This window comes from Sorex fumeus, unplaced genomic scaffold (genome assembly GCF_029834395.1).
Source record: "Sorex fumeus unplaced genomic scaffold, SorFum_2.1 ptg000122l, whole genome shotgun sequence".
NCBI lineage: Eukaryota > Metazoa > Chordata > Mammalia > Eulipotyphla > Soricidae > Sorex > Sorex fumeus.
Genome location: NW_026606179.1, coordinates 54,767,422 through 54,782,211, shown reverse-complemented (window position 1 = coordinate 54,782,211; position 14,790 = coordinate 54,767,422). Strand labels below are relative to the sequence as shown.

Genomic DNA, 14,790 nt, shown 5'->3' with positions numbered 1-14,790 from the left:
TGGTACTTGCCTTGCACATGTGAGGCTCTGGGTTCAATCCCCAAAACACAAAAAACTAAAAATACTTCTCAACAAGCCACATGTATGACATTTCAGTGGAATTGTCAAAGTCATTGATCTTTCTTATGAAAGTCAGCTGGTTGGTGACAGGCGACACTTACTTGACCAAATGATTCCATTTGACTTGGACTCAGTAAGATAAGTGCATTGACTGCTGATGGTGGGCTAGAAATATTTCCCAAGTAAAATTAGAACAGTGATTTTAGATGACTCACAGCCTTGGTTTGTTGCCATATTTAAAGATATCTGCACCGACTTCAATACAGAGGTTGTTCAGAGTCTTACAACAAATGAGTGAACAAAACCCAAACCAGTTAATGTAATTGAAACAAAAAAAAAATTGTATCAGAAATTCCCGAACTTCTCTGGCCTGTTGGTCCCTTTTCAGGGAGAAAAAAAAAAAAATCACTTGCTCCTCCCGTGGAAGTCTTACCTTCTTTAAGCAAACAGAACACCCTGGGGATACTGCTGCTTCATCCCAGCCTTTCCAGCACCCACTCTGAGAAACGTTTACCCTATTTGAAGCTCAAGATAGAAAATCAAATCCGGGGGTGAAGAGATTAGGAGAAAGGATGAACAAAATCTACACATATGTATTTGTGCCAAGCAAACTTGGTCAAATGACTTTTTTCCCCCTGGGTTTTTGGACTGTACTTGGTGGGGCTCAGGGCTTTACTCTTGGCTTTGAGCTCAGGGATCACCCCTTGGCAGGGCTCCAGGCACCGTATGGCATGCCAGGGATCAAATCCCAGTGGCCATGTTCAAGGCAAGTGCACTACCCATCCTACTTTTTCTGCAGCCCCAAAGTAATTTTTTTTTTGGTTCGATTTTAAGATTTATTTTGTTGGTTGTTTTGTTTTAGGGCAAATCACACCCAGCGATTCTCTGGGGTTACTCCTGGGGGTGCGGGGGGACCATGTGGGATGTGGGTATCAAATTTGGGTAGTCTGTGTGCAGGGCAAGCACCCTACCCTCTGTGCTCTCACTCCGCCTTGCACCCCTCCCCGCCATAACCATTCTACTGGAAGCATGGGAAACTATGAGTTATTCTGGTCACGTCGTGGTCACAGTTGGAATACCATCAAAAGATTTTTCCTGGTCATTAGTTATTTAAATTGTTTTCAAAATCAGTTGATATATTTTTTTAATTTAGAAAATTACCGGTTTAAAAGACAAAATACGAATGAGAAGGTATGGATAGAATTATTGATGTATAATTGGTTTCTTTTTATCAGTGGTAGGGTGAAATTATGAAAGCAGGAAGCACTATGGGAATGCTTTGAAGGTTTTATTAGATTCTATGCAAATTAGTGATGTTTGTAGACCTCCCAAGATTTCATATTTAAATTGTATCAGTTATTTTAGCACCTGCCACTCTGAAGAGTCAGCTTTAGAGTGAACTGTTGATTAAGCTTGAGTAGTGGACAATGGGCCCTTGACCTGGTTTCGGTTTGAGTATTCATGGTTTGCAGTCTGTTTGCCTTTGGCATATGCACAATAAATCCCTACGGCCTCTGAAATATATAAGAATAAAAATAAATTAAAATATATCAATGAAGTTTTTTTTACCAGTTCAGCTCTAAACCATGTTTTGAGCTGGCTTTTTTGTTCTTCTGTTTTGTGGGGCCACACCGAGCAGTACTCAGGGCTTACTCCTGACTCTCTATTCAGGGGTCACTCTAGGCAGGGTGTGGGTGGGGTGGGAAGACCATATGGCATGGATCGAACCCTGACCAACCACATGCAAGACTACCCACTGTATTCTCTCTCTTATCTGGTTATCATGGACTTAGGTCAACTTCCCCAAATCTCACTGTTAAAGCCAAGCCAAATTGATAAGAACGTAATACCAATAAAAGAGAACACTGCCCCAAGAGAAGGACATTAAATGTGAGATCTGGCCGTGATCAGAGCTTACTCCTGGCTCCCTTACTCAGGAATCACTCCTCGTGGGCTTGGGGGACCCTATGAGGTGCTGGGAATTGAACCCAGTTCTGCTGCATGCAAGGCAAAACTCCCTGCCCACTGTATTATTGCTTCGGCCCCCAGCTTTAACTGACTTTTAAAGTTCTTTTATTAGCCGAAGCAGAATTATTGTGGGGAGGGTATTTGCCTTGTGTGCAGCTGACCCAGGTTTTATCACTGACATCCTGTATGGTCTCCTGAGCACTGCCAGGAATTCCTGAGTGCAGAGCCATAGTGACCCATGAGTATTGCAGGGTGTGACAAAAAAAAATAAGTAAAGTTCTTTTAAAAGGGGATCTGTTTTGTGTTATGATAATTTAGAATTGACGGACGTGGCGAAATAGGGTGTTTTTTTGGGGGGCCACACCCACCCGTGCTCAGGGGTTACTCCTGGCTCTGCACCCAGGAATTGCTCTTGGCGGTGCTCAGGAATCCAAATGTGGTGCCAGGTATGAATCCAGCTCAGCAGTGTGTAAGAGATGTACTCTCTTTTGAGCCCTGAGATAAAGGTCTTAAGGCAGTCTTGATACATAAATTTGATGAGAAAGTGTTCTTATATAAAAAGATAAATTGGTTTGTCTTTAAATTGGTTTGTGGCAATTCCTGGATCAAATAGGAAATTAGTTGCGCAGTCTTATCACTCCTGGGCAGATACCCTGAAAGAAGCCACTGTCTCATAGTTAACATAAGTGGTCTACAGTCTTAAATTACATTGGCACAGTTGGTTTTGGTTATCGAGTTCCTTCTATAGTCTTTTGACCCAAACTGGAAAATAAAGCATTGTCATCTGGGATCTGACTGACCTAGACCCTGGTCCAATGTTTAGTAAATCGCAAATGATCGCTCAAAGGGCTGAGAGCATTCTTTGCCTGTGGGAAACCCAGGTTCAAGACCTGGGCTTGATCCCTAGCACTGCAGTCTCCTAGCACCAACGGGTGTGGCCGCAAAATGAAACAGAGAATTATGGTTACAGTCCATGATATAGCTCAGTGGCAGAGCACTCCCTAGCACTGAAAAGAAAAGAAGAACCATGATTATATATCCAATTCCTGGGGACAGTCATTTCATCTGCCAGAAACAAAACCCACATTAAAGCAAGAGAACAGACCTCATCAGCAGTCGTAGAACCACAGGAGTATTAGAGGCGCTTTCTGCCACGTTACCTCGATTTCTGATTTCTTGTCTAGCTCCTACTCCAGTCTCTGAACCATGTAGTATGGTAGGTTCCCCCCATTTCAGCTTTTTATGCCTTTCATGATGTGCATGAGGATCAAAGCCAGAAGGAAGCTGTTTTTACTTTTTTTGTGTTCTGCGGAGCCACTCCTAGTGGTGCTCAGGGACTACTCCTCAATCAATGCTCAGAGTACCAAGTAGTGCCGGGAATAGAAGCCGGGGCTCCGACATGCCAAGCATGCACTCCATTTGAGTTCTCTCCCTGGCACTAAGTCTGTTTTCAGTGTCATACATGAATGTATAGCCTATGTTTAAGTTCCAATATGATTTTACTTTGGGGTGTGGATTCCTTCCAAGCAACACTCAGCTAATGCCTGAGACATCTGGCCAAGCAGGCCATACAGTTTAAAGCTTGGTCCTAGTGATGTGATGCTACTCAGGCCAGCGGTGATGGACCCCAGGAGCACGCGGCAGGGAGAAGAGCAGCAGTGCAGGGCCAGGGATTGGACTCGGGACCAGGCACATGTCAGGTCAGTGCACCAGCCTGTGGAGCCATCTCGCTGGCCCAGAAAGCTGTTTTATTTTGATTTATTTTTGGTTTATTTTCTGTTGTTGTTTTTGTTTTGGGGCCACACCTGGCAGTGCTCAGGGGTTACTCCTGGCTCTGCACTCAGGAATTACACCTGGCAGTGCTCAGTGGACCTTCTGGGATGTTGAGGCTCAAATCTGGGTCAGGGGCATGCAAAGCAAATGCCCTCCACACTGTAATATCACTCTGGCTCCATTGTTTATGTTTTCTTGACTACACCAGCTTGTGGACCGAGGTCACTTCCAGCCAAGTTCTGGGATCATGCAGTGCCTGAAACTGAATCCTGGGTGCCTTATAGAAAAGGCAGGTGCTCTGCCAGTCCCGGTGCTGGCTCAGACGCTGCCACTTAGTGCCAAGGCCCTCTTTTTATTGATAGATGTTATCCAACTGTTCAGGAGAGCATGCAGTTCTGGGAATCCAGTCCAGGGCTTCCAACCCTTTGACCACCTCCTTAGGAGGAGGGGAGCAGTGGCCTAGAGTAACTCAGGGTGGTAGCAGGAGTTGACCTGAACACAGGCATCACTTTGGGGCTAGAGCGATAGAACATTGCCTTGCATGTGGCCAACCCCATTGATTCCCCGGTACCCTATACGGTTCCCCAAACCTGCCAGGAGTGATTTCTGAGCGCAGAGCCAGGAGTAAGCCCTCAGCACCTCTGGGTGTGGCCCCAAAACCAAAAGAAATCAAAGATAGGTGACACTTTCCCAAGCCAGCAAGTTCCTAGTGGTGACAGACCTTTCTGTCCCAATTCCAATACCAGACACTAAGGGCTACTCAGGGACATGTCCTTGACCAAAATATCCCCACAGAACTGCTCAAGTTGAATGTATAGTTTCGTTACCATTCAAAAGTAGTTATATGCCATGGATCGCCGGAGTTTAATAAAAAACCTAGAAATAAACTCACATACATTCACTCTGTGGTAGTTATGACAATGGCTCTAAACTCATGCAGGGGACAAAGGATAGACTTTGTAACAAGTGGCATTAGGGAAACTTGACAGCTGTACACAGATGCCTTAAAATGACTGCTTTCTAACTCCGTGTATAAAACACAAATTGAAAATGGATTAACGGTCTCAGTGTAAGACTTGAAGCTAGAAAGCTCATAGAAGGTAACAGGCGAAACATTCCTGTACAGGAGCATTAGAGACATCTCAACTTCAGCAGTACAGGAAATAAAGATGAGGGGGCTAGCAGAATAGCACAGGGACAACCCAGGTTTGCTCCCCAGCACTCAGTATGGTCCCCCAAATACAACCAGGAGTGATCCCTGAGCGCAGAGCCAGGAGGAAGCCCTGGGTACTACTGGGTGTGGTCCAACCTCCTCTCCCCCCCTCCCCCACTCCAAAGAAAAAGATAACCATAAGTTGAAAACCTTTTGTACAGCAAAAGAAAACATAAACAGAACAAAAAGGCTGTTTACTGAGTAGGGAAAAATATTTACATATCATAAATGAGATAAGCAGATAGTACCCAAGGTATATAGAGAACGCATACAACTTACCAAGAACACAGTCTTACTTTTAAAATGCAGGGGGTGGAGGGCAGGCTGGAGAGATAGTACATTAGGTAAGGCGTTTGCCTGGCACTGGTCAGACCCGGGTTCAGTCCCCTGCATCCCACTCTGAGCACCACTGGGTGTGGCCCCAAAATAACAACAACTGTATGTGTTAGAAATAGGTAGCTAGATGTCAGGTGAGGGACTATAAATTGGAGAACACCAAGTAGATGAAGAGTTAAGTGCGGTAGGGAGAGTCTGACTACCTATGTAGTAACAGTCCTGTAAAGAAGAGAAATAAATACTTGTGTTTCTTGCGACATTTTAGTCAGATTAGCTCTTGAAAGCAGCCATTAAGTCTTGTTACAGTGAAGGCAAAAACCTCCTTTCCTTAGTGTGACCTGATAGGAGGGTTCACAGTTGAGATTCTGGAGTGTTCTAGAGCAATGATGATGGTGGTGATGTTGATGTAATCTTCCATTGGATTTGTATTTTGTATCGGGGTGAAGATTGTTTAATATTTTGGGACACACCTAGCAGTGCTCCGGAGCTACTCCTGACTCTGAGGTCAGGGGTCACTTTCAGTGGTACCATATGTCTGGGATCGAACCCAGACAGTTTGCATGCCTACCAGCCTACTGAGCACCAAAGCAAATGCCCTCCCTGCTGTACTATTGTGGGGGCCCTGGGTTGACCATTCAGAGCTTCAGTGGAGGACAGTGGCGTAGCGGTTGGGGGTAATGACCTTCAGTAGTATTCAGTCTGAGGTATCACAAACCACCTGGAAAGGTTCCAAAACTTTGGATGTGTTTGAATAGAATAGCTGTGTTGCTCTCTTGGTTCTCTTGATTTCTGATGATTCTATGAGCTAGGTCTTATTTGGGGGGGCTGGGGATGCACAGATGCGTCCAGTGGTCACCAGCTCAGGGGTTACTCTTGGCTCTTTGTTCAAGAATCACTCCTGGTGGTGCTCAGGGCACCATATGGGATTCCGGGGTTTGAACCCAGATTGGCTGCTTGCAAGACAAGTGCCCTACCCACTGTAATGTCACTCTGGCCCCTGGGAGTTAGCTCTTGATTAAGACTAGATCTGGGAACTTCCAGGTTCTGATTGTCAATCAGATTGTTTCCTTATATTGATGTTATCTTTGTCTTTCTCCAAATCTGTCATCCAGTAATGATTTTGGTCTCCCCCCCCTCCCTTTTTTTTGTTGGGGGGTCACACCTCAGTGGTGCTCAAGGCTAACTCCTGGCTCAGGGTTTGGAGCTCCTGGTGGGGCTTGGATTGAATCGGGGTTGTCCATGTACAAGCTCCCTACTGGCTGTACTGTCTCTTCAGCCCCCGGGTTACTATATCCTTCGTAGTTGTTATTTCTTGCTCTGGACACAGAAGATGATGAATAAAATTAATTTTGAGTATTTTCTCTTTTTTTCAACTAATTTCAGATTTTTCTTAAAAATAAGATGTAGTGGCCAGAGAGGTAGCTTAGTGAACTGGAGCTCATAATTTGCATGCAGGTGGCCTAGATTTGATCCTGGCACCACAAATGGTCTCCTGAGCACTGCCAGGATTGATCCCAAGGTGGGAGTAGCCCCTGAGAACTACTGGGTGCTTCTCCCCACCCCAAAATGTACTTGTCTTCTCAAAATAAAGTTTAGGGCATAATATCTTTATAACTATGTTTCATTCCTGTTAGTGAATCAAGTTTCTCAGTCATCTTTTTAATCATCTTAGTTAAGTAATTAGCCAGGCTGTTGTATTTTCAGACTAGTATAACCTCACTGAAGATAGTACTTAATGAACCTGAAAATCCTGCAAATCTACATGTGTACATATATGGGAAAGTATGCTGTCTGAATCCCAGCAGAACCAACTTATCAATTCCTATCTCAGTACACATGTCTCTGTGTACACGTGTTTGCACACATGCTTAGGCATGCGCACATTTATTTCATAAGTAAAAGTGCGCTGAGGGTACTAGTCAGGGTACAAGACTAGTAATTTTTAACTTCACCTAGCCTCCTCAGGGCCGGGGAAATGACTCAGAGGGCTCAAGCTTTGCATGAGGGAGGCATAGTCTCCTAGGCGCCACCAGGAAAGACCTGAGCAGCGTGCTCTGACAGATAGCTCCTTCCTAAGCTGCCCTGCGTTTAGTACAAAAGAACAGAACTGCCCAAGAGCTGGGACCCATGGGCCCAAAACTCAACACGTCCTGTCAGCACAGCTCCATAGTAGAGCAGCCCACGCCCAGCTCCTCACCAGGCGGGCAAGCACACTAGTAAAGAAAACCACCACCCTGCCCGCTGCGCTCAGCATAGTCATTTGAGCTGTGGGAAGCCATTATTTGGTCAGCGTTGGGGTTTCATTAAAACTTTGTAGTTCTCCCACTGTTCATTTAGGAGATGCTAAATAGGCGAGCTTAGGAACAGTTCCCATAGGAATTTGTGACTTTCTCCCTGGACTCTGCCCTCCACACGAGTGTGCCTTCCCAGCCTCGCCACCCAGATAAGACATGGCAGCCCCTAGTTCGAGCTCAGCTCTCTTCCTTGAGGACTCCAGCTGGTTTCTTTCCTGTCGTTCTACTTGGGATGGATGTCGGCACTCTTTTCTTCAAAATGTCACACCGGGGCTGGAGAGATAGTACATCCCCTGCAGGGCATGTGGTCCCCTGAGCACAGAGCCAGGAGTAGCTCCTGCACACCCCAAACTCCCCCAAAGTATCAGGCCCTTTCCCTGATACAGACTCGCTATTGAGTTTTGTGTCATGGTTAACGTGGACTTGGGTTTGTTTTATCTCCACCACCACAGTAGGTTCTTGAGAGGCAGCAGCTGTGTGTCTCCTGCCTTTTTCTTGGAATTTTAAACTGACCCTGTTCGGTATGTCCTTTTTGTAAGGATGAATGTTAAAGGGTGAATGGGTCATGTTAAAGCATCCTACAGAAGCACAAGTCTTGAATGAATCCGGGCACTGTGGACCATAGAAGAGTAACAGCCCTAAGTAAGGGCGCGTTCTCCAGAATCCTTTCATTAAAAGTCAGAGAAAAGAAACGAATTAAGAGTAAAAGAAAAGAATTCCCTGCCAGGGCTGTCACTGTCTGTGGAGTTTATGGTTCTCTCCATGTTGGCTTTGCTTTCCTCAGGCTTCCGTTTCCCTCCTCCAAGGCTGTACAGTAAGGCCCTCTGGAGTGTCCCAGATGGCGCGGTCTGAGAGAATGTGAGCGTGAGTGATGTGTCCTGCCATGGACGAGCTTCCTGTTGAGGGTCAGCAACTTTTTCATACCCTGGGCTGCTGGAATACTCTGGAAACTGAATGATTGAACAAGTGACTCTACATGCTCACTTAATATTGAAAGCGTTTGGGGACCAGACAAGACCATAAGGTGGTAGCCCCTGAGTGATGCTCCCAGAGCGCCCCAGCACTCCTGGGGGTGGGGAGTGCTATTCAAAGCGTTTGGAGGTCTTCATGTAGAAAGGTGATATTGCTTTTGTGCCCAGATATGTTGTAGGAATTTAACTCATGTGTGCAATTTCTTACAGTAGAATTGTTTGGGGTTTCTTTCTCTCAGGGTGGGTGGGGGTTTCTATCCAGCAGTGCATCTAAGAGCATACGCAAGAGCAGCAGGGGATCAGACCTTTAGCTCCCATATGCAAAGCATTAAGATACCTCCCTGGCCCCTAGGATTAATGGGACTTTTAATACATTGTCTCCTTTTATAGGCACAGTTTCTAAGGAACTATTGGTGCTATTAGGAGGACGGAGTGTCCCTTGGTAAAAATACGAGAAATAAATTCTGATTAAACCATTATAAGGCAGCACTAATAAAAAGTTGTAAATCTGTGTACATTTTAAGATTCAGTTTACGGAGGGTCAAAGAGATAGTACAGCAGATAAGGTGCTTCTTGCCTGGCATGTACCTGCCCTGAGTTTGATTCCTGGCACCACACATGGTCCCTCAAGCCCTGCCAGGAGTAAGCCTGAGCATAACTGGGTGTCCTCCCCTCAAAAAAAAATTTACAATTGCTCAGCAAAAGTTTACGAGGAGGGTGAGGTGGTTTGGGTATTTATTATTCATTAATAGGTGAATTATTTGTATGATTGGGAGTTTATTGGGTTCTTCGTGGACCCAGTAAGAGTTTGCTTACCCTGCAGTGGACTGTTCCTGCTCCACTGACCAGCCTTGAGAGTTTCCTGGGGTGTGAAAAGTACCGACACTGTTGACATGTTTTGTTAGTTTGTCTTCCCCCGTGTGATTAATAAACAGGATCTGTTATCACTGAATTTACACCACGTGTGATCTGGTGGGTAATTCAGCCTCAGTCTGGGTAATTGGAAAGTTCTGCATCTCGGACAGTCCAGCTTGCAAACATGGGTGTTTCGAGACTGGGACTGTGTCGGCGTTAGCTTTGTGAGTTGTCTCCTTTCTCTGCCAGATGCATTAGCTCAGCCTGCTCACGTTGGGGAAATGAGAGTTCCAAGCATGCGCTTTTGAACAGAAACCGTCCTTCTAATCACTTACGGCATTTGATTGAACTGAGAACATTCAAACTCAAGCTTTTCAGTAGATTGTTCTGACACTTGTTAGCTGTGGCTTTGACCGGAGGAGAAGGATCAAGATGAAGCACTAGGAGCCATAATCATAATAGGGAAAATTACTTGGCATTAAGAGGTTTAAAGTTCAATAAATACTTGTATACTTATATTCTGCATTTCAGATTTTATAGACTCATGAAGCTGGAAAGACTCTCCACCATATTAGACCAGTCTCTCTCCCTTCCCCGCTTTCTGTCCCTCTCTTCTTCCCCTCCCCCCCACCCCCCCAGGCAAGGACTCTGGCCCCATCTTTCTTTTATTACAGAACTTTTTCCAGGTGTGATGATTCCTTATCAGAAGAACAGATACAGTAGTTTGTATTCAAGTCCCTTTCTTGGAGGTGAGAGATTGACTACCTTGAGAGGTGCCCAGGCCATGTTTCTAGCTCTGCACTCAGGGAACACACCCGGCAGTCTGGGGAACCGTGTGGGGTGCTGGCAGTTGAATTTAGATCAGCCAGTGCAAGGCAAACGTCCTACTCACTGGACTATCTCTCCAGCCCTTGTGTTTTTATTTTTAGACCCACGAGATTATAAACTCAAAACAAGTTACAAACATTAGTACACGGAGGTCTCGTGCCATCACCCAGCTTCCCCTGATGGTGACGTTAGATAAATGGTCATTGTTAAACTTCCTGTGCCCTCTTTCATAAGCCTGTGGCTTGGTTTGGTTTTTTTTCAGGTATTTGACTTTCAGAGAAACACACTTAATGACAGTGGTGGAGGGGTGGGCACTTTGGTGGGGGGGGGGGGTGTAGTCACTTTATGCATCAAAACCATAAATATTAGCACTGATGTGAACGTCTTACCTAAGTAACAATAAAAATTAATACTTAAAAAGGACACCTGTATTGTACCTGGTCATCTTCAGCTATCAGAATTATCAAGTGTTACTTAGAATCCTTATACGCCTGTTGTCCTATTTCTTTAGGGTGTGCTTTTTCATTTCCCCATTTTCGTATTATACCATTGGTGGGAAGGGTTTGTGTTTCATCTGCCTTTCTGGTACTTTTCTCCACAGCCAGCTAAAAGGTGCATATGCCCATTTTATGCTGTATGTTGAAGGAACAGATCAGTTGAATATTTCATCTTTTTTGTTTAACTTTATTTTAGTCGTGTTTGAAAACTTGAATTTTAAAACACTTCCCTTTTTTTTTCAGCCTGAAAATGAAATTTCATCAGACTGCAATCATGTAAGTATGGATTTTCTACAACTTGTCATCTGTACTTTACACATGTACATATGAATATATGTTTGTGTGTGTTTATATATATGAGATGGTAAACTTTAGGGTACTTTTTCAGTAGTTCTGGGAAGCATAATGTTTTCTCAGTTCTTTTAATTTTAATAAGAGGGTCACAGTAAATATGTAGATATTCCTCCATTTTCAAAACTGATAGATTTTCCCCAAAAATATTTGTTTACTTAGATTTAAATTTTTCTTCAGTTACAGCTACCATGTACAAATAATTGGTTGTTTAGAATTCCAGTTTTTGGTGTGGTTTTGTTTCATTTTGGAATAACAAAATACTGAGTAGCAGCAGTACTCAGGACTTTCTTCTGGCTCTGTGCTCAGGGATTAATTACTCCTGGTGGTGCTTGGGGAACCATTAAGGGGTGCTGAGGCTGAACCAGGGTCAGCTGTGCTATATGCAGGGCAAGTACCCTTCCTTCAGTACTATCTCTCCAGCCCCTGAGAATTTTGTTATTTATTTATTTATTGCTTTTTGGGTCACACCTGGTGATGCACAGGAGTTAATCCTGGCTCATGCACTCAGGAATTATTCCTGGCAGTGCTCAGGGGACCATTTGGGATGCTGGGAATCGAACCTGGGTCGGCTGCGTGCAAGGCAAATGCTCTACCCGCTGTGCTATTGCTCCAGCCCCGAGAATTTTGTTTTTTAAAGTTAATTCATTTAGTTATTAGTCATCTACTGTACCAACCACTAGAGTAAAGCTAGAGGCACACAGAAAGAGTTATTGGCAGCCACCTGTCCAACATTAGCAGAGATGGGCCAGGTTATGGTAAAGCCCACACCCCACACGCGTGAGACTCTAGGTTTGGTCCTAGCACCCAAAAAACCTATCATAATTTTCAGCAGTGACTAAATACGTAAAAGTTAAGCACACATATTCACTTATCCATAATTACATTCATTCGACATTGAAGAGAGTCAAATGTGTGCAGAGTACTGAGTGCCGTGGTGACATTTCTACAGAGTACCTTGGAACATACTTTGGGTTTTTGTGTTTTTACTTTGGGACCACCTATGGCAGTACTCAGGGGATTATGTGTGTCTTCCCCATGTAAAGCGTATACTCGGGACGGGACACAAAGTGTAGGGGTCTAGGCGCTAGTCTTGCAGGTGACTGCCCACCCGCTATTTAATGCCTAGCATAGCATTTGGTTCCTTGAGTTACCACCATTGAGGAGAAAATATTTTATATACGAATGTGTGTATATGTGTGTGTGTCACACTGCCCAGAATATATGTGTACATGTAGCACTGTTCTCCCGGTGTTCATCGATTTTCTTGAGCGGGCCCAGCAACATCTCCATTGTGACGCTTGTTACTGGGTTTGGCATATCGAATATTTCACGGGTAGTTTGCCAGGCTTTGCTGTGCGGGCGAGATACTCTCGGTAGCTTGCTGGGCTCTCTGAGGGGCAGAGGAATCGAACTCAGGTCGGCCATGTTGGCTGCATGCAAGGCAAACGCCCTACCACTGTGCTATCACTCCAGCCCATAAGTGTACATATATTTTTTAAATCATACAAAGCAATAAAAGGAAATGGAATTGAAAATAATTGATGCTACATCCAAGTTCACCAAGTCTTGAGAATGACTCTGAATTATTATAAAGGTGTTCAACTTCCTTAGCAGCAGGGTGGGTGAGTATAAGAACCCCAGTGAAATTCTAGTATATGTACCATTTGAATTGTTACACTTTGGGCCTGGAGAGGTAGTATAGCAGATAGGAAAACTTGCCTTGCACACGGCTGACCCAGGTTCGATCCCTGGCACTCCATATGGTCCCGTGAGCACTGCCAGGTATACCCCCACCACCACCAAAAGAAAAAAATAGAGGGCCAGAGAGATGGTAAAGCAGGTAGGGTGCTTGCCTTACACGCAACTGGTAAAGGTTCAATCCCCAGCGCCCTATGTGGTCCCCAGAGCACTGCCAGGAGTGATTACTGAGCACAGAGCCAAGAGTAATTTACCCTGAGCATTGCCAAGTGTGGCCCAAAAACAGTACCACCAAAATCTTGTTGAACTTCAGAAGATGATAATGTGGGCTGGAGAGATAGCACAGTGGGTAGGGCATTTGCCTTGCACGCGGCCGATCCGGGTTCGATTCCCAGCATCCCATATAGTCCCCTGAGCACCACCAGGAGTAACTCCTGAGTGCAGAGCCAGGAGTAACCCTGTACATCACCGGGTGTGACTCAAAAAGCAAAAAAAAAAAAAGATAATGTCCATACCAGTTATATGTATAAATATGAAATAGGGAATTTCATGTAATGATGGTGATAATTGAAATCAGCACAACTACTTTCAAAGCTGTGTATGTAATATTACTCACTTAAGTTAAACATAAACACCATATGTGATATAACCACTCACTTCCCAGGTATTTACCCAGCAGAAGTGCTTATATATATATATCTACCCATGGAAAGAATGATTATGCTTTGATAACCCCATGGGTAAAGGTTAGCAGAACCCTTTCCCCTTCCATGAGAATTTGAATATTATTAATTTCCTAGCTTAGTTTCCTGGTTGGCAACCTAATGAGATTAAAATTCAGCGGAATTTTAGTATTTCATTTCTTATGATAAAAATGATCCCAATTTATAAATTCCACATGAACTGGTAAGAATTACACATGTATATATCACAAATCACTGTGAGAATTATAAATCGCAATAGGTACAGTCCTGAAGCTGAGGCCTTGTCTCGGTGTATCCCTGTCCAGGCCCCAGAAAGCCGTGCCTGGGCCTGGTGCGGAGAGTGCAGTGGGTGTGGGCCTGACCGGGGCTGTGCATATGTTCTCACCCCGGCTGCTGCGTTGGAGACGAGTGGTCAGTGGTTGGTAGACACAAACGTTTCTTGCCCCTCATCCCACCTGGCCCACAGACATTCAGGCTTTCTCTGTTCTGACCGCTCACAATTTCCACCGTCAAACTTGGGATTTTTCTACGGCTGTATGTTTTCTCTTCCCACTTTCTCTCCTCACTTCAAAATAATGACTCCTGTTTTTCTAATTCTTCTTCTTGCCCAAGTCAGAAACCTGAATTTTTCTTTTCCTCTAATGTAGCAGGTGCGTGAATAATGTTTTCCTCAACGTTGTTACATATAACATTGGTGACCCAAAAAAAAGAAAGAAGGAATTGCCACGGGAACAAAATAGAGTTGAGGATCTGGTCTCCTTATAGATTCCTTTGCCCGTCAGCAGCGTTACTTCCTCCAGCAGTGCTTCTTTCTCACTGATTGAGCCCCTGGTCCTGACGTGTCTACCACTCAGAGTCCATGTTCCAGCCTCTCCTGCCGCGGTTCCCATGGCGAACTCCAGTGAAACCACAGGAGAGCACCTGACTGATACTGTTTGCCGTTGCTGTTTGTGCTCACGGAGCGGCCATCTTCTGTGGATACTCATTTTTCTAGTCGCCCTCCTCTGTAATGAAGCACCCCTCATCCAGTCACGTTCAGTTCTATAACAGATGAAGTTTTTCCTCATAGTGCTATCACTCAGTGTATTTATTTGACCATTTGCATATCGCCTTGTAAACGCTGACCTCCATGTATAGCTTAACACTAAGTGGAAACTTTGCATTCTAGAAGCGACCCCCTGAGAACCACGCTTAACCCCTGAGCCTGAGCATCACTGGATATGGTCTAGAACAAATCAG

At 44.7% G+C, this 14,790-nt stretch overlaps 1 protein-coding gene across 1 annotated transcript in view; it reads left to right on the top strand.

Annotated features, from left to right (window-relative positions):
* Nucleotides 1-14,790, top strand: part of GLG1 (golgi glycoprotein 1) — a 111,855-nt gene that overhangs the window by 52,432 nt on the left and 44,633 nt on the right. The window contains exon 2 of the mRNA XM_056136196.1: nt 11,039-11,071. Coding sequence (XP_055992171.1) covers nt 11,039-11,071 — 33 coding nt within the window. The remainder of the gene's footprint in view (nt 1-11,038; nt 11,072-14,790) is intronic.